Source organism: Pleurodeles waltl, chromosome 8 (genome assembly GCF_031143425.1).
Source record: "Pleurodeles waltl isolate 20211129_DDA chromosome 8, aPleWal1.hap1.20221129, whole genome shotgun sequence".
Lineage (NCBI taxonomy): Eukaryota > Metazoa > Chordata > Amphibia > Caudata > Salamandridae > Pleurodeles > Pleurodeles waltl.
The window spans coordinates 1,467,019,745-1,467,037,533 of record NC_090447.1 but is presented as its reverse complement, the minus strand read 5'-3'; the positions used below and the strand labels follow the sequence as shown (position 1 = coordinate 1,467,037,533).

Here is a 17,789-nt window from a genome sequence, read left to right as displayed (position 1 = left end):
AAACCAAATTTCTAACAGTTGTGTAATCATTTGGAAAGTTATATCTCTTTGTCTTTTTTCTTCTGTCTGCATAAATTGATTCTGAATTGGATCGAGGTCACTCATGGTGTTCAGCATTTTATGAGAAACTGGAAATGTACAGTATTTTAGACTTTTTAACTCCCTATGCTTCCCTATAGTTGGATGTTTTAAAGTGCTGTAATATTTCCTAGTCCCCTCATCCCACCGGTCCAAAACCCATAACACTTCCACAACCCTTTAATAGTAGTATGCAGCCTGCAACATAGTCCTCAGTGCTGCATGTACATCTTTTCACACAATGGTAGACACTATTCACTGATGCTCGATACAAAGTCATAATATAGAGATGCTTTTCACAAACATATAAAAACATTGAAGCAACTGGTATTGACTTTTCACTTGCAAAAAAATGGCCATGCCTTTGACCTTACTTGTGGATTCACTCGGGTTGAGATCTCCTAATGCCAAAGAACGGGGAGGGGGAGTCAGATGTTTCTCAATATCCCACCTGGATTCATGTTCTCCTTCAAAAGTCTGTTGTATCAGCATAGCACCTGATCCCCCTTTTTGTTCATTACTGCCTTCTAAGATAGACAAGTAGATGCAGGAGGCTGTTCCAGCTTCTCCCTGGGATACTAAGATTCAAAGATTGTTTTTGTTGTTTTTTTAATGAGAAGAGTTGCTGCGTTTGTGCAATATTTACTTTAGGTGTCAGTAAGTTCAGGCTTCAAAGTGGCTGTGCTTTCACTGGCAGACAGGCAGAGGCATCAAGGCAGCAGGGCCCTTATTTACCACAAGAGAGGATTCAAGGACCAGAGCATCACTTCTAGAGGGAGGAGGTTGAACGCCTAGCTCCCTGATTCTGAAGGGAGAAAGCTGAAGGACCAAAGTCCCGCTTCTAGAGGATAGTGTTGAAATGCAGAGACTTGCTTCTCAGGGAGAAAACTAAAGGAGCGGAGCCCTGCTTCTCACAGTGAATGTTGAAATGCCAGAGTCCTGCTTCCAGAGGGAGAAAGTTGAAGGACTAGAGCCCTGCTTCTACAGGAGAATGTTGAAATGCCATTGCCCTGCTTCTAGAGGGAGAAAACTAAAGGAGCGGAGCCCTGCTTCTCGCAGTGAATGTTGAAATGCCAAAATCCTGCTTCCAGAGGGAGAACTTTGAAGGACCAGAGACCTCTGCTGGTAGGGGAGAATGATGAAATGCTAGTCCATTGCTTCCAGAGGGAGGGACTTGAAGGACCAGAGCTCTGCTTCTAGCAAAGAATATTGAAATGCCAGACCCTTGCTTCCAGATGGAGAAATCTGGAGAAGCGGACCCTGCTTGTAGCAGGGGATGTTGAAATGCCAGAACCATGCTTCTAAAGGATAAAGGTTGAAGGCCAGAGCCCTGGTTCTAGAGGGAGAAAGTTGAAGGACCAGAGTCTTACTTCTAGAGGAAGAAGTTTGAAGGCCAAGAGGCCTGCTTTTAGAGGAATATAGTTGAAGGACGGGACCCTTGCTTCTAGAGGAAGAAAGTTGAAGAACCAAAGCCTTGCTTCTAGAGGAAGAAAGTTGGAGGACTAGAGCCTTGCTTTTAGAGGAAAAACTTTGAAGGCCCAGAGCCCTGCTTCTAGAGGAATAAAGTTGAAGGACCAGAGCCTTACTTCTAGTAGATAATACTGAAATGCCCAAGCCCGCTTCCAGAGGTAGAAAGCTGAAGGACCAGAGACCTGGTTCTAGCGGGATATGAGTGAGAGGCCAAAACCCTACTTCTAGCTTGAGAAGGTCAAGGGGGCACTGTTCTTCTTCAAACAGCTGAAACTGAAGGGCCAAAATCCTGCTGGTAGTCGAAGAAGGTTGGCGGCCCTTCTCCTACGTTTTTGAAGGTGAAGGTTGAAGGGCTGCAGGCATCCTTCTAGTGAGAGAAGGTCCAAGGGCCACAGCTGTACTTCTCATGAAAGAAAGTTGAAAGACCACAAGTCGTGCTTCTTGTGGGACTAGTTTAAAGGTCTGCAGGCCTTTTTCTAGCAACAGACAGATATGGAAGGGCGATAGAACAGGTTTTTCCAGGGCTGTGACCCTGCTGTTTCCCTGCTAGCCAGAAACGCCACCGTCCTCTTTCTTCCAGAAGAAGCTTGAGGGGTGACAGCCTTTCTTTTTTATTGAAAAAGATTGAAGGGCCGAAGAAATGCTTTAGTGAGGGAAGGATGAGGGGCCACTACCTGATTTCCAGTAGATATTAGAACAGTGACAGGTCTACGTCTAGAAGCATAAGGTAAAGGGCCATGTCCCTGCTTCTTGATGGAGAACACTAAAGTGCCATACCCTATTTCTTGTGGGCAAAGGGTGGAAGACCACAACTGTGTTTTAGTGGAGAATCATGAATGGCTGCCACCCTGTTTCAAGTGGGAGACGTTTAGGAGCCACAAACCTGCCTCTAGTAGGAGTTAATGAAAGGGTGGCAGTCCCACTTCTGTGATTTTAGCAGGAGAAGGTTGAAGGTTACATCTTCGCTTCTAGGATTAGAAAATTGAACGGCCACAGAATGAAGGGCCACCATCCTACTCCAGTAGAGAAAATGGAAATTGGAGTAAGTTGAGAGGCCACAGTCTTGCCCCTAGTAGGAAGAGTAGATGGAATCCTCAGCTCTGTTGCTATAGTTGTAGTGGGCAAAGGTTTAAGGGCAACAGCTCTGCTTCTACGTGGAGAAGGTTTAAGGGTCACCTTCATCCTTTTAGCATTCAATAGATGGTAGTTGAAGGGCCTTGTCCCTGCTTACAGTGGAAGAGAGATTAAATTTCCCATTCCTACTTCTAGATGGAAAAGATATAGAGCCACACCTCTGCTTCCAGTGGGAGGAAGATAGATGTACTACACCCTATTTCTAACTGCAAGAATGACAAAGGGCTGCAATCCTTTTTCTGGATCTAATGGCGCAGACCTTCTTTCAGTAGGACAAGATTGAAGGGCACAACCCTACAACTGTAAGGAGATGAGCCGAGGTGCCACACTCCATCTGTATTGAGAGAAAGGTTGATGTACCACGCCCCTTCTTTTAATAGAGGAGTAGGGCGAGGGTGCAGATATCTCAGTGTTGCTCTAGCTGAAGATATTCACAGGTGACACATTATATCTTCTAAAGGGAAATGGGTGGTGAGACATCATCCCTGCTTTTAGCAGAGGCCACTCAACTTTTATTCAAGAGTGAGAAAGTTGAAAGATCACAGCCTGGCCTCTGTTGAGAGAAGGGCACAACTGCAGCAGTCCTTTTTCTAGAGGACTACACATACCACATCCTTGATTGCGGTAGGAAGAGGGTAGAGGCACCACAGTTCTATTTCTAGTAGAAGAAGTGATAACAGGCCGATTTTGTCTTCAAGATAGTGATATTCTGATAATAAAAGAGAAAATGTGACTGTGGGATACTGCTATGATTTTATGTGTGTATAGATTGATGAAGCACGTGCTATTTAATGCTCAAAGTCTGAACCCACCTTTGCTGTCTGGCACTAATCAAACTCTTTTCCTTCTCTCCAGGTGCTACGTGGAAGACACCAACTCTAAGGTAGCATGGCTGAACCGCTCAGGCATCATCTTTGCTGGGCAGGACAAGTGGTCCCAAGATCCCCGGGTGGAGCTGGAGAGACAAACTCCTCTGGAGTACAGCCTGAGGATCCAGAAGGTGGACACCCTGGACGAGGGTCCCTACACCTGTTCTGTACAGACGCAACAGCACCCCAGAACATCACAGGTTCATCTGATCGTGCAAGGTAAGACAAGCGGATCGCCACTGTGGACCGAGAGATGTCATTTTGTAGTCCTGCACACAAGGGTTGTTTCAATCCATTGGTATACATCACCAGTAAACTCATCCATACTTAACACAGCAACTTACATGAACTTATAAATTTAGTGCTGTGCTATGCATTGTATAAAAGTTACAAATAATAAACTACCAAATTCTGTGAGGCCATGTAAATCCCCAACAGATGACCTGTGGGCAAAACCTGTAATTCAAAGAAGGCAACCTGGTCTATGCAGTGTAGGCAAAAGTATGAGAAGGAAACACCCTTATCTTCTATCATTCCTGAGTGGATGCCTATTGGGCAGCAGGGGTAAGCCCAAGAGTCCAACTTAGAATGTTCAGAAAGTGGCAGGTAACAGGTGAGTATTGCATTGTGGGGGGGGGAAATGTCCCTTGTAGAGATGCTCCTTCAACTTGTATTTGAATTGTAGGGGGTGGATGCAGGTCTGGAGTGGATGGGGGGTGTTGTTTTAAAGAGATGCCACCCAGTTGCTGCTCTCATCCACCAATCAAATATTCACACTTCCTTCACAGAAGCACAAAGGCTTGCCAAATATAGTGCTCCTGACTTTGTTCGTGTGCAAAGGGAGATCTTCCAAGGACCTTCCAGGCTTGGAACTTGGACACCTCTCAAGGCTATGGATCACACCCATGTTCAATGAGGTCTGAGTCAAGTAGTTTGTACTCAGATATCACAGGTTTTTTTCTGCCACATTTGTTGCCATACTGTAACCATCTCCCAAAAATGCAATTTAAATGATGAGGACAAGTTAGGTGGCCCACGAATGAAAGTCTAGGAAGCCAGAGAGAGGGGTATAGTGACAGAGTGACCAGGCTCTGCTAGTGAGGACACCTAGACCGAGAAGCACAAAGCAAACAAAGCCAAACAAATCTAGGTGTGTTGTATAGCACAAAAATGATAAATAATAAACATGCCAAGCTCTTTTATGCCATTTGATGATCTGATGATGATCTGTAGAACTCAGTGTCCAGCTCTTGCCTTGATTCTATCCCCAACTCTTATGGCCTTTTCTGCATTTCAGACATTTTGTAATTATTTTTCTTGGCATGGTTTAGCATTGACTTTTGTGATAGTTCAGTGACACATGCTGTTGCAGCTCATCTACTTTGCCCGTGGCACATTTTGACATTTAAGACGTAAACATTTCATTAGTGCAGTGCTGCATGTTGTTGCAGTTTTTCCACATTACACATACCACAGTTTGATACTTGGTACCTGGATTTCACCTCCTGCGACTTGCAAGGGTTTTTATAGGTTGGTTCATAGTAGGGCATCTTGTAGAAAGCCCTCTTTATGTAGAAAAAAACACTACAGGCCTCAAATCTCTGGAATAGGCCCTGCAAATCTGAGGGTGAGTCTAGAGACTTGTGGGAGACTCGTGCCCTGAGGACCAGACCTATCCCTAACCAACTAAGGGACCGCCAATGTCCTAAAGGCGCCCTCCAGGTACAAAAACTACACAGGTACACTCATTTGTGCACGAACACACAGAAACAGGCACACACACTCACAAACATGCACTTGCATACACGCACACAGATATACACAAACATACATTCAGCTCCTCACCCACCAAGCCTTACTCTGCCCAAGTTGTAGATTTTCCATCTAAAAGTCCAAGGCTTTTGGAATCCTCCATGAATGCCTTACAGGCCGTATTGATGGGGCACTTCACTCTGCACTTTTCAAAGACAAGCAAGTGCTGTTTTCTTTTTGGAAACTTACCTAAAATTAAAAAAAGAAAGAGCTGATTATTTCCAGCAGGAAAACAGCAGAGGATTTTTTTTTTGCATTTGCTTGAAGACTAAAGTGGTGCGGCCAATTTAATTATTCCGGAGTTGGTGCTCGGGACCTCTTTTCATTTATTCCTGGCTGTCCATATGTGCACTGCTCAGCGCTACCCATCTTCTCACATCTTTCATGGGGGGGAGGTTGAAACAGACTTTCTTGCCAGAGAACTAGGAGACTGCTTTGGTGCAGGTTCATTAATGTAGGTCTCGTTGGCAGCTTAAATCATCCCTCCTGTTGAGTGCCTGCGACATGCCTTTTTATGTTTTCTCTTTTTATCAGCATTATAGCACAGAAGGGAATATGCAAATTCTGGAGAAGCAGGGGGCAGGAGGCTCAACTAGCTAAACCTTTCAAATCCACCCTTAATGTGGGCATAGAGCCTCACTTTAAGGTAGAGAACCAGCCGCCGAAGGGATGATGAGATGCGAGAGGTACCTAGGCCGTATTAGCTGCACCCAATCGATCTAATTTAAAGTTGTCTGCTGTCTTTAGGGGTCACTTTTTCCTTAAAACAACCCTTGTGAACATGGCCAAAAGTGTCTCTTAGGAAATATGGTCTATCTGGCCAGGTCTGCCATACCATGGAGACATGGTGGACTTTTCCAACTCCCTGCTCATGAAGAAATCATGAAAAGACGCTGGGGCTGGATAGGTCTTGCACTCTCAAGGGAAAAGGAAAAGTGGAAGGCCAAGAAACATCTGGAGCCAGATATTTACAATCTTTTGACACGGGCAGCACTGCATGCCTTCTTGACGCACTGCCCTTTGTCAAAAGGAAAGGGCAGAAATGCATTGTATCTCCAAGATATGGTGCATTCCTGTTCTTTTCCCCTGTGCTGGTGCACAATGGGCTGCCATGCACCAATGCAGGCACCCATGCACCAATGCAGGCACCCATGCATTGTGGTGCAAGAATGCCTGCTTGCGGGGAGGATTGTTGTTGTGCAGGAAGGTGTCCCTTCCTGCACAATCATGAGAGGCATTTTCCTCTTTCTATGAGTGCTGCAGAATGCAGCACACATAGAAAAAGGAAAAAACGAGGAGGAATAAAGGTATTTCTCCTCATTCCACCTCCCTTACACAGCTCCTGGGGAGGAGTAGGCTTTTGACGCCTTGTCAGGTTTACATATCATTGTAAATTTGGAAATGCATCAAAATCCATGGGTGTTGCATTGGTACACCCTCCGCAACACCCATTGAAAGTCTCTTTGATGCAGAGTAATGCAATGTAACGACTTGCACTTGCCTTACTCTGTATCTACAAGGCTATGTAAAGCCATGCAAAGTTGTAGATATGGGCCGGCAGCTGCGCCGTCAGTACGTCAAAAAATTGATGAACCGGCGGCGCATGCCACTTGTAAATTTGGCCCCTGGAGTTGAGGACTCGTGGCTGGCTGCAAAGAGATGGGCTGCACCTGGAGTCAGATTGAAAGAAAAGCCCAGGCCAGAGATAGTTGGAGAGTCCTGGTTTGTGGCCCGAATGTACGTCAAGTAGGCCAGGTCTACCATACCATGGAGATGTGGTGGACTGACAATTGTCATGTTAACAGGTCCGCCATAGCTGTGCTATGTCTGAGGACAGATATCCAACGCAGAAAGTCAGTCGTCATGAATAACATAATTAATTTTACCCACTCGTTAGGAGTTTTTTCGGGAAGCACTGTGGATATTTCTGAACAATTTCTGTCTGGGATCACCATGTCGATCCCGGACTAAATGGATACCATTTCCAATGGGGTAGTGTCCAACAGAACGGTATGTCCAGTGTCCAAGATGCTGCATTGCCCATGGAAAGGTAGATATGATGCCATGTTAATAAACTACACTGCTTCCCTACAAAGAATCAATGAATGATGTACCTCTCTGGCCAATGCAGGGGCCAAATCCCTGCCTCTTCCACATGACCCCTCCTGTTCTCCTCTCCACCGCCCCTCCACTCCACCACCCTGCTCCCCCCCTCCTCTCTATTGCTAGTCCAAAGTTCAACGTTTTTCTAAAATACATTTGCAGCACTCAGCTTGAAAAATATAGAAAGTCCTTTAAGTCAATGTCCAGAAAATCACGAAAATAATTATTTGTTGGAAAGCTGGCATTTCCTGCCTTTTGATGCATTTCGTACTTCCCGGGAAGCTCCCGATTTCTGAGCACAAAAGTCTCCCGCCTGAAATTGCCTCTACTTCAACAGAAGTAAATGAGAGAAATACGTTTCTCTCTATTATGTTTTTTTTTTTTTTAAATCTCCCACTTTCCTCTTGTAAAAGGTTGGCAGGGATGCTGTTAGCACCCCTCCCTGGAGGGCAGAGGGGGGCGAGCGGCCGTCAGTTCACTTTGTGTGCACCCGTGAAATCCTTGACCCCTCGGCTGAAACTGCCAAGAGCGCCACCAATTAGCGCCCATCTGCGCCCCCTTCCCGCCGCCAGCCGACATAGCGGCAACATAGCCGTGCATTTAATATTCCACATTTTAGCTCAATTTCCTTTAAACAAACACAAATATGCAGGATAATGAACATGAGGGGAGTTCGGCGAAGCGCCGGGGCCAGAAGTGTGCTTTGTGGGCCGGCCAGGGTGAGCTTCAGACGGGATCAATTGAGGGGAACTGGGGAAATTGTAGTGAGAAAGATTGCTAAATAATTGTGTGGGTAATATCACGGCTCCCGCCTGGCCAGGGTGTGGGGTGCTCCTAGGAATACCGAAGCAGGCCTGCGCTTTTTGGAGGTGTCTTCCGCGCACAACTCTAGCCGGACTGGGTGAAGCGCCTCGTTGAGGTTCGGTCTTCTTCACAGCGCATTGCAGGTGACAAACTGTGTCATTGTAAAGAATGCACAAGGATTCGTCGTGAATGCAGCTCAGGTTTTTTTGTTTTTTTTTGTACCCGGTATCAAGCCTTAAATTTTGTCGTATTTCTCCGAAGACGAACGGGTGGATAGATTGAGCAAATGGACAGTTTGTGGGTGCACTGATGTGAGTAAAATGGGGCAAACGCGGACACAGTGCAAACACACGATTTCAACGCGTAACTCAGCAGCTTCGGAAGAATGGGTAGATAGTGCTTAATTTGTCAAAAATAAAAATACTGCGCATAGGGGCAAATGATTATTTTAGGAGCCAAGACGGGCCAGTTTTCATTCCACCTCAGACCAGTGCTTAATTTGTGCTTGTTGTTTCCGGTGCTGAGCACTGGCATTTATTTTTGAGGGCCGGGGCTTATTTTTCTGCCTCAAGCATTTGCTGCGAGCAAAAGACACACATGGAAAAGACAGAGGAAGGGAAAAACGAAAAAGCGTCACAAAGGGAGAAAGCAGAAAGCTGCAGGAGTGAGCTGAAGGGGCAGGGAGTGGCTTTATATGGAGTGAAGAGGCCCGAGATGGATTCAAGATTACGCTGCCTCAGTATTCCGTGTTCGCACATTTAATTGCAGCATCCGCGAGTTTAAGAGGAGGGCTTTGGGCACCGGCACCCTTTTTATTTACAAATTAAGCCCTGCCTCAGACCCCTTCCTTTTACCACCATCCCCTCACTTCTCTTCATACCACTCTTGCAGGTTCTCTTTATCTTCCTTGTTTTCTCCACTTGTCACTGTTTTCCTGCATTTTTCTTCATTCTTCTCCCCTTTCAATCTCTCTCTCTCTTGCTCTGAGACAAAGTCTGTTGATAAAAAATACTAGTTTCTAGCAAGCATTTGCAATGCAGTGGGTCTCGCATTTGCTTGAGTTAGAGCCAATAGCCTTGTAATTTCCTAACTGGACTTTTCTTGCCAAATGAACTGAAAAGTAAAACATTAGTTGACCCAAAGCGCCACGGCCGCCATGAGCACGAAGGAGAGACAGAAGGAAAAAGAGGTTCACTTGCAGTCAAACATATCAGCAATCGTGCAATTATCCATGTAACAGGGGCAGTCTGCAAGGTGGTTACAAAACGTCCCCAAGGACGGACAAACGTAAAGCATTTACCAATGATAACAAAGGATTTTTGAAAGGCAAGCCCACGAACAAGTGAAAGTGATGGCCGTGAGGTGGGTGTGATTAAAAGCCCACAATACTTACAACAGGTCAAAGCGCTGGCCCACTCGACCTAAAAAGGATTGCTGGTGCCCACCACCTACAGTCACTCGCACAAATTAAATCAAATAAAGCATTGATTAGATGTTCTGACACATGTATGTACGTCACGAGTGATGCAAAGATAATGTTGTGTTATAGAGTCTGATCTAGGACAATTCACACTAGAAGAAATATTCTACAGAAACATTCCAGGGGCACCACAAATCGTTAGTGCTAGGAAGATACTCTGAGTGTTTATATTTTCTAGTTAGAGTATGCTGAATGTCACACATATTCTATATGAAATTTACAGTGATAAATTGTATAAATAAAAGGTATTCCATTGTATGTATTTTAACACTTCATAATAGCTCAATAGGAAAATTTCTTTGGCTCCCTATGCTCATTTTAGACAAGTTCTATAAAAAGGCAGTGGAGTTGCATAAAAAATGCCCATAGAGGAAAGTGCAAAAACATGCAGTTGATTGCATGTATCACCCAAACAGGTAGTCTTCAGTGACTAAATAATGTTAACAGCAGCCGTGGCCCGTCCTTTGGGGCTTAGGGGCCACGCCCGCCACCTTTTGCCCCTCAAGAAGAGTGTCTTTCAGGCTGAGCAAAGTGCAGCCTAACAAACACTTTTCATTTTCAGGTCAGGCAGCCAGGAGCTAGAAATGTGCTATCTGTGCAGGCTCCCAGCTGCCTGAGCTAAACTTTGCTGGGCTGAAGAAGTCACAGCCGTATGGGTATGGCCTCTTCAGCCTAGAAAGGGTGCCTCGAAGCCCTCCCCCTCATGACAAGGTGGAACGTCACCAATTGCTTTGGACCTGGGTGCTTCAGTTTTAAGCAGGGCTGAATCTCAATCAGTGATAACTCGTCACAGAGTGTGGTGGGGTTAGCAGTCTCACTGACCCCATCCCACTCTTTGACGAGTTGGGACTGCTGCCTTCCGTCATTGGCTGACTTTAGGTTAGCCACTGAGGAAATGCAGCAGTCCCAACCCTCCTAGGACCTGTGAGGCACACCTGAAGATAAGTGTGTGTGTGTGTGTGTGTGTTTTTTTTTTTTTAAATGAATGGTTGGTGTGTGCATGCATGTATGTTTGAATATTTGATAATAAGTGTTGTGAATGAGTGTGAATGTGCATGTGTATCCTGCTTGCCTCCCCCCCCTCCTAAAATTACCGGCCTCTACTTGTTAGCAGTGACAACCATCTCACTGGCTGCGTCAGTAATCAGGCTGTACTGTATATCTAATGAATTCTAGAGGCAAAAGGGATCGTCTCATTCCAGCTGTTAAGTACCTTTTCTGGCTTGTGGCCGTGTTCAGGCCTAGGTTTGGAAAGCTACCCATTGGGGCTCTCTCCCCACACAGCTATTCTTAATAAAGAGATACATTTATCCTGAAAGCAAATTCAAATGATCTCTCTTCTTCGAGTTTCAGTATGTCGGGAAGAGATATTTTTGTCAATGTTCACATCGACAAACAAGCATTTGCAAAGCCAATAGGTCTCCCATATACAAGAGTTACTGGCTTGGTCAATGTGTTTCAGCTACCCCAGTGTGGATACTGTTAAGCATGGAGAAATGTCAGCGGCATAAAGGAGAGCAGCGTAGAGTAGAGGAGATTGTCATGGAGTGAAGTGGAATGTCATGGAGTGTCATAGAGTGTTGTGGATTGTTGTGTATGGACTACAGTGCCATAGAGTGGAAGGGCATAGAATGTAGTAGTCAAAGGGCATACAATGTAGTAGTATAGAGTGTAGAGTTGAGTGGATTGTGGTGGATTGTCATGGAGTGGAGTGAAGTGGAGTTTCATAGAGTGGCACAGACTGGAGTGGCATAGAGTGTTGTGGAGGGAGTAGAGTGTCATTGAGTGAAAGGGCATAGAGTAGGGTATAGTATCTTAGAGCTGAGTAGAGTGCCAAGGAGTGATGTAGAGTGTCATAGAGTGGAGTGACACAGAGCAGAGTGGAGTAAAGTAACATGGTATGGCATACAGGGAGTTGCATAGAGTGGATTAGAGTGTCATAGAGTAGAGTGGTGTAGAGCAAAGCAGATTGTTGTAGAGTGGAGTGCCATAGAGCTTTTTAGTGTAGTAGAGTGGAATGCCATAGAGTGGAGTAGAGTGGCATAGAGTGTCATAGAGTGGACTGGCATAGAGTGTTGTAGAGTGGAGTGACATAAAGTAGAGTAAATAATGTGGGGTGGCATGGAGGGAACTGCATTTTGGTGGAGTGGTGTGTTGTAGAGGAGAGTGGTATAGATCGGGGTAGATTATCATAGAGTGAAGTGGCGTAGTGTAGTAGAATGGAATGGTGTAAGTTGGAATAGAGTATTGTAGAATGTCATTGGGTGGAGTGGCTTAGAGTGTCATAGACTGGAATGGCATAGAGTTGAGCGGTGGGGTAGAGTAGAGTGCCATGAAGTGGCATAAACGGAGTTCTGTAGAGCGGAGCAGAGTGTTGTATAGTGAAGGAGAGTTTTCTTTTGTGTTGTTACAGTTGCCCTAAGTGGAAAGGGTATGCCCAGACGTGGGTCATTTCCTCACAGTGCCACTGGATTCAAGCTAGCCAGGCTGATGAAGGGTGATACCCTGAAACCGGTCCCAGGATGCTTGTTTCTGGTCCAAGGAGGACCTGCCCTGGCAGTTCGGGCTGGACTGTTCCTATGGGGAACAGGGTCAAAGCTGATTTGTATATAGCTGGGTCCAAACTGGGGTGGCGTGGTGAGCAAAAGAAGGATGGATTAAACCCAGACCTCTGACTGGGGGTGAGTGTTGGAAAAGTTTAAACACTCCGTCCATCATCCTTTTGTGTTGCTAGAGTTTTCTAGAGTGGCATTACAGTAGAAGGATGTAGAGTAGCGTAAAGTGTCATAGAGCGGCACAGATTAGAGTAAAGAGTCAGAGTGGTGTGGAGTGTAGTAGAGTAGAGTGGAGTGGGGTAGCATAGAGTGGAGTAGAGTTTAATGGAGAAGAGTGTCCAAGTGGAGTATCTTGGAGTTTAGTGTCATAGAGTGGATCTTCTAAAGTGGAATAGAGTGGCCTAGAGTGAAGTGGCATATTTCAGAGTAAAATACTGTGGGGTAGAGTGCAGTGGTGCAGAGTAGACTGGTGCAGAGTGAAGTGGTGAAGAATGCTTTGGTTTTAAGTAAAGCGGTGTAGAGTGCCTTGGTGTAGAGTGCTGTGACATGTAATGTAGAGTGGCTTAGAGTAGAGCACTGCAGATTAGAGTAGAGTGGCGTAGAGAGGAGAGGTGCAGCACAGATTGCAATGCTTTGGAGTGCAGTGGAGTGGCCTAGAATTCAGTGGCACAGAGTAGATTGTTTCAGAGTAGAGTGAAATGGAATGGAGAGCTGTAGAGTGGAGTGGCATAGAGTGGTTTGGCGTATACTGCAGTGGTGTAGACTGTAGTGATGAAGAGTGCATTGGTGTAGAGTGCAGAAGAGTAGAGTGGTAAGAGCACATTGAGTGGCAGAGAATGCAGTGGTGCAAAGTAGGGTGGTCTAGAGTTCAGTGACGGAGAGTACAGTGCTGCAGAGTAGAGTGTTGTAGAGTTTAGTGGTGTAGAGTATAATTAATTCTGTGAAGAGCAGTACCATAGATTACAGTGGTGCAGAGTAGAAGAGAGTGGGATAGAGTACAGTGACGTAGAGTTCAATGATGTATAGTAGAGTGGCATGCAGTGGTGTAGAGTTTTGCAGAGTAGAGTATGGTGGCATAGAGTGCAGGGGTGCAGAGTAGATTGGCGTAGAGTGCATTGGTTTTAAGTAAAGTGGTATAAAGTGTAATTGTGCAGAGTGCAGTGGTGCAGAATAGAGTTGTGTAAAGTGCAGTGGTGCAGTGTAGGTTGCAGTGGTGCAGAGTGGAGTGGCACAGAGTGCAGCAGTTTAGAGTAGAGTGGTATAGAGTGAAGTGGCACAGACTGGAGTAGAGTTTCATATAGTGCAGTGTCGTAGAGTGCAGTGGCATAGAGTAGATTGTTTCAGAGTACAGTGAAGCAGTGTAGAGTGGAGTGGTTCATGGTAGAGTGCAGTGGTGTAGAGTGCAGTGGCATAGAGTACAGTGGTGCATAGTAGTGCAGTGTGCCAGAGTATAGTAGAACCTAGTGGTGTATAATACAGTGGTATAGTTTGCACTGGCATAGAGTGCAGTGGCACAGAATGGATTACAGTATAGTGATGAATAGAGTAATGGCATAGAATACAGTGGCAGAGTAGAATACAGTGGCATGGAGTGCAGTGACATAGAGTGCAATGGTGTAGAGTAGAGTGCCATACAGTGCAGTGGTGCAGAATAGAGTGTTGCAGATACAGTATAGTGGTGCAGAGTGCAGTGGTGCAGAGTAGAGTGGTGTAGGGTGCAGTGGTGGAGAGGGCATTGACAGAGTGGAATGCTTTGGCATAGAGTGCAGTGTGTAGCGCACAGTGGTGTAGAGTGGTGGAGAGCAGAGTGAAGTGGTGCAACGTAGATTGCAGTGAGGTAAAGTGCAGTGGCATAAATTAGACTGGGGTAGAGTAGAGTGGCATAAAGTAGAGTAACAGAGTACAGTGGCATAGAGTAGATTGTTTCAGAGTAGAGTGAAGTGGCATAGAGTGCAGTGGTGCAAGGTAGAGTGGAGAGATAAAGGGTAGAGTGTGGTGGCATACAGTGCAGTGGCGTAGATTGGCATAGAGTACAGTGGCTCAGTGCAGTGGTGCAGGGTGGATTAGAGAGGCATCAAGTGGATTGTCATAGAGTGCACTGATGTAGAAAGGAGCAATACAGATTAGAGTGCAGAGGTGTAGAGTGTAGTGGCATAGAGTGCAGTTCTGCTTGGAGTGGAGTGGAGTGGCAAAGATTAGAGTGGAGTGACCTAGACTGGAGATGTGTAGAGTGAGGAGATGAGGAGGTGAACAGTGCAGTTGTGTAGAGTAGAATGGGGTTGACTGCAATGACATAGGGTAGAGTGGTGCAGAGTTAAGAGGCATAGAGTCCAGTGGCACAGAGTGGAGTGGTGCAGAGTAGAGTGCAGTGACACAGAGTGGACTGGCATGAAGTGGAGTGGTGCAGAGTAAAGTGCACAGGTGTGGAGTGGTGCAGAGTAGAGTGGGAGGCATAAAGCGAAGCAAGCATGGTGTGGTAGCGCATTGCCGTTAAAGAAAAACACATTTTCAATTGAAATGACCATCACATTTGCACAGACATACCGTTTTACTGATAAAACTATACAGTGCACAAACTATAAGGTGTGGATATGTCATGACCTAGGGATTTGATTTGTTTTGATTGTATTAAAATATGTTTCCACCACACTTCACGATTACCAAAAATGTTCTTCATTTGTGCTTTCCTAATTAAGATATATTCTAAAATATCTACCCAGTTAATTTTCAGATACTTAAATTGTGTTGTATGCTAGAAAAACATTTTGTACTGCCTTCCTCTAACACACCCTCATTACCCAGCATGATTGTCAGATACATTCTCTCACTTTGAAGTCAAAGAACGAAAAGTAAACTAAATTCCCTTGGAAGATAGAACCTGACATGTGACCTCTGTCTCTGGATGCACAGCAAATTCAATATGATAAAAACAACATTTAAAGGACTAATAACAGAAAGGAGCACTGGTGGGAGAATGCAAAGGGCCCTTGTAAACAGGTTATGATCCACGGTAGGGACAAACTCAAGCTGGATGGCCTAAAACAAATAAAGCCAGCAAATAGAAAGCAAGCAGACATGAGTTATGAACCACAAAACGAGTGGTAAGCAATGGGCAGAATGCATTCCCAGGGAAGCTTTCTGAATGTATCCAATATGTCTTTAGCAAACCTGATAGCTCCACTGTCTAGTAAGCTTCGACCTAAAACTGGCATTTCATACATCCGCCTCTTCAGAAAACCTTTCTAGACCCATCTGCTCAAACAGGCCACACTTTAAAGAGTCAAACTCTTAGTTTTCTTGGCAAAGTGCTTTGAGGTTGATGTGATGGGTGTGGGTGGTGGTAGTGGTATAATGCAAAATTATGGGAGACCCCCTGTAGAATGTGAAGAGGAACCTCTGAGCTGCACATCTCTCACAGATATTCATTGGCCCTGGGCTAAATAGAGGTTCCCTGAGGGTGTGGGTCCCCCTCTGGGCTGCAGGGACCTGTGCTGTGCCCCCGGGTGCTGGTACACAAGGTTCACTGGCTGCAGCAACTCCACTTGAAAGGTCCTACCATCACTGAACTGCTGGACTAACTAACTGCTCTCAAAAGACTCTGGAAAAATCCCAGTGCCTGTCAGAAAAAAACACTTCATTTTAGAAAGCCTTTAAACATTCTGCTGCCAGAGCACCACAATTCTCTAAAGAAAGCTTGTTAAAAATTAAAAACCAAAGCAGCACACTTCACTCAAAAAGTCTTGGACAGAATTTGCGTACAAAGTACTACACAGGACTATAGTGGCCTCCAAACATTATACTGCTAGAGCAGTCTAGTTGACTCAAGATGGTTGCTAAATATTCCACTGCTAGAGTGGAACTCTTCACTCAGGAGGGCCTCTGAACATTGCACTACCAGAGTAGCACACTTCACTCAAGAGGGCATTTGACCATTCCATTGCCACTCTAACACACTTTATTCTAGAAGGCCTCTAAACATTTCAATGCCAAAGCAGCACACTTCACTCAACAGGACCTCTGAACTTTCCACTGCTAGAACAGTACACTTCACTCAAGAGGGCCTCTAAGCATTCCACTGTCAGAGAGACATACCACTCAAGAGGACCTCTAAATACTCCACTGCTAGAGCAGTACACCTCATTCAAAAGGGCCTCTAAACATTCCACTGTCAGAGGCACACCTCACTCAAGATGACCTCTAAACGCTCCAGAGCAGTACAGTTTGCTCAGCAGGGCCTCGAAACACTCCACTGCCATTGCAGCACACTTCACTCAAGAGGGCCTCTACACATTCCACTATCAGAGTAGCACACTTCACGCAATAGGGTCTCTGAATATTTTATTGTCAGCCTAACACAATGTACTCAAGAGAACTTCTAAAGATTACACTTCCAGAGTACTCAAGAGGGCTGCTAAACATTTCACCCCAAGAGCAGAACACTTTGCGCAAGAGGGCCTCTAAACATTCCAGTGCCAGGCTAAAACCCTTTACTCAAGATGTCTTTAAACATTTCACTGTCAAAGCAGCACACTCCACTCAAGAGGGCCTCTAAACATTGTACTGTTAAAGCAACTCTCTTCACTCAAGAGGGCCTCTGAACATCCCACTGCCAGACTAACACCCTTCACTCAAGAGGGCGCTCTAAACATACCACTGCCAGAAAAACACACCTCTCTTGAAAAGGTGTGGAAAGATTCCACTTGTTGTCAGAGCAGCACACTTCACTTATCAGGGATCTAACCACAGCACACATCACTCAAGTGGGCCTGGAAATATTTTACTACCAGAGCGTATTGCTCCACTTTCTGCCTAAACCTCTAAAATAGAGAAAAGTGAGGAATTAAACAGTAAGTGATTCACCACTCAATAAATGTTCTCCAATTTACAGCTGAGAAAACATTGCAATCAATGGGCATTGTGCAAGTGAGACACCCTTCATTAAGGACTCGCTTGAGCAGCAGTGATGTGGATAAATGAGGAATGGATTTCAATAACTGGATGAGATAATTAATGAACATGTGGAGGAAATGGAATAAAGCAAGCTCTGAAAGCTCGAACGACACCATTGGTGCAGACGTGTACGCAAGGAATTGACTCGGAAGGGATTGAATGTTACTTGCAAGGGTTTCTAGGCACCTAACTTGCTAAGTCTAACTCTTCATTCACAATGTGGAGGGCACCTAATTCTAGCCCTAATGTTCATATAATAGCACAAATACAAGTTCTCAACTGTCCCTCTCTCTAATAAATTCTTTAGCTGTGGGAACACCAATAAATGTTGTTGTTAGGAATAAGGTACATGAGATGTCTGTCATTACTTTGTTGAATGGGCAGCAGATAGTTCCAACCACACATGATGCTCTGTCTGTCACGCACTAGCATTTATTGAGCAGAAAACCATGATCTTTAACTCTTTGATTCCTTGATTCTTCCACTGTCACCCAGATCACCCCCAATTCTACTTTCATTGACCTCAGTTGCCTC

The 17,789-nt window shown here is 45.2% G+C and overlaps 1 protein-coding gene across 6 annotated transcripts in view; it reads left to right on the top strand.

Moving 5' to 3' along the window:
- Positions 1–17,789, top strand: part of LSAMP (limbic system associated membrane protein) — an 879,557-nt gene that overhangs the window by 355,357 nt on the left and 506,411 nt on the right. For all 6 annotated transcript variants that reach the window (XM_069202657.1, XM_069202656.1, XM_069202658.1 and 3 more), the window contains exon 2: positions 3,538–3,770. In XM_069202657.1, the coding sequence (XP_069058758.1) occupies positions 3,538–3,770 (233 nt within the window). The remainder of the gene's footprint in view (positions 1–3,537; positions 3,771–17,789) is intronic.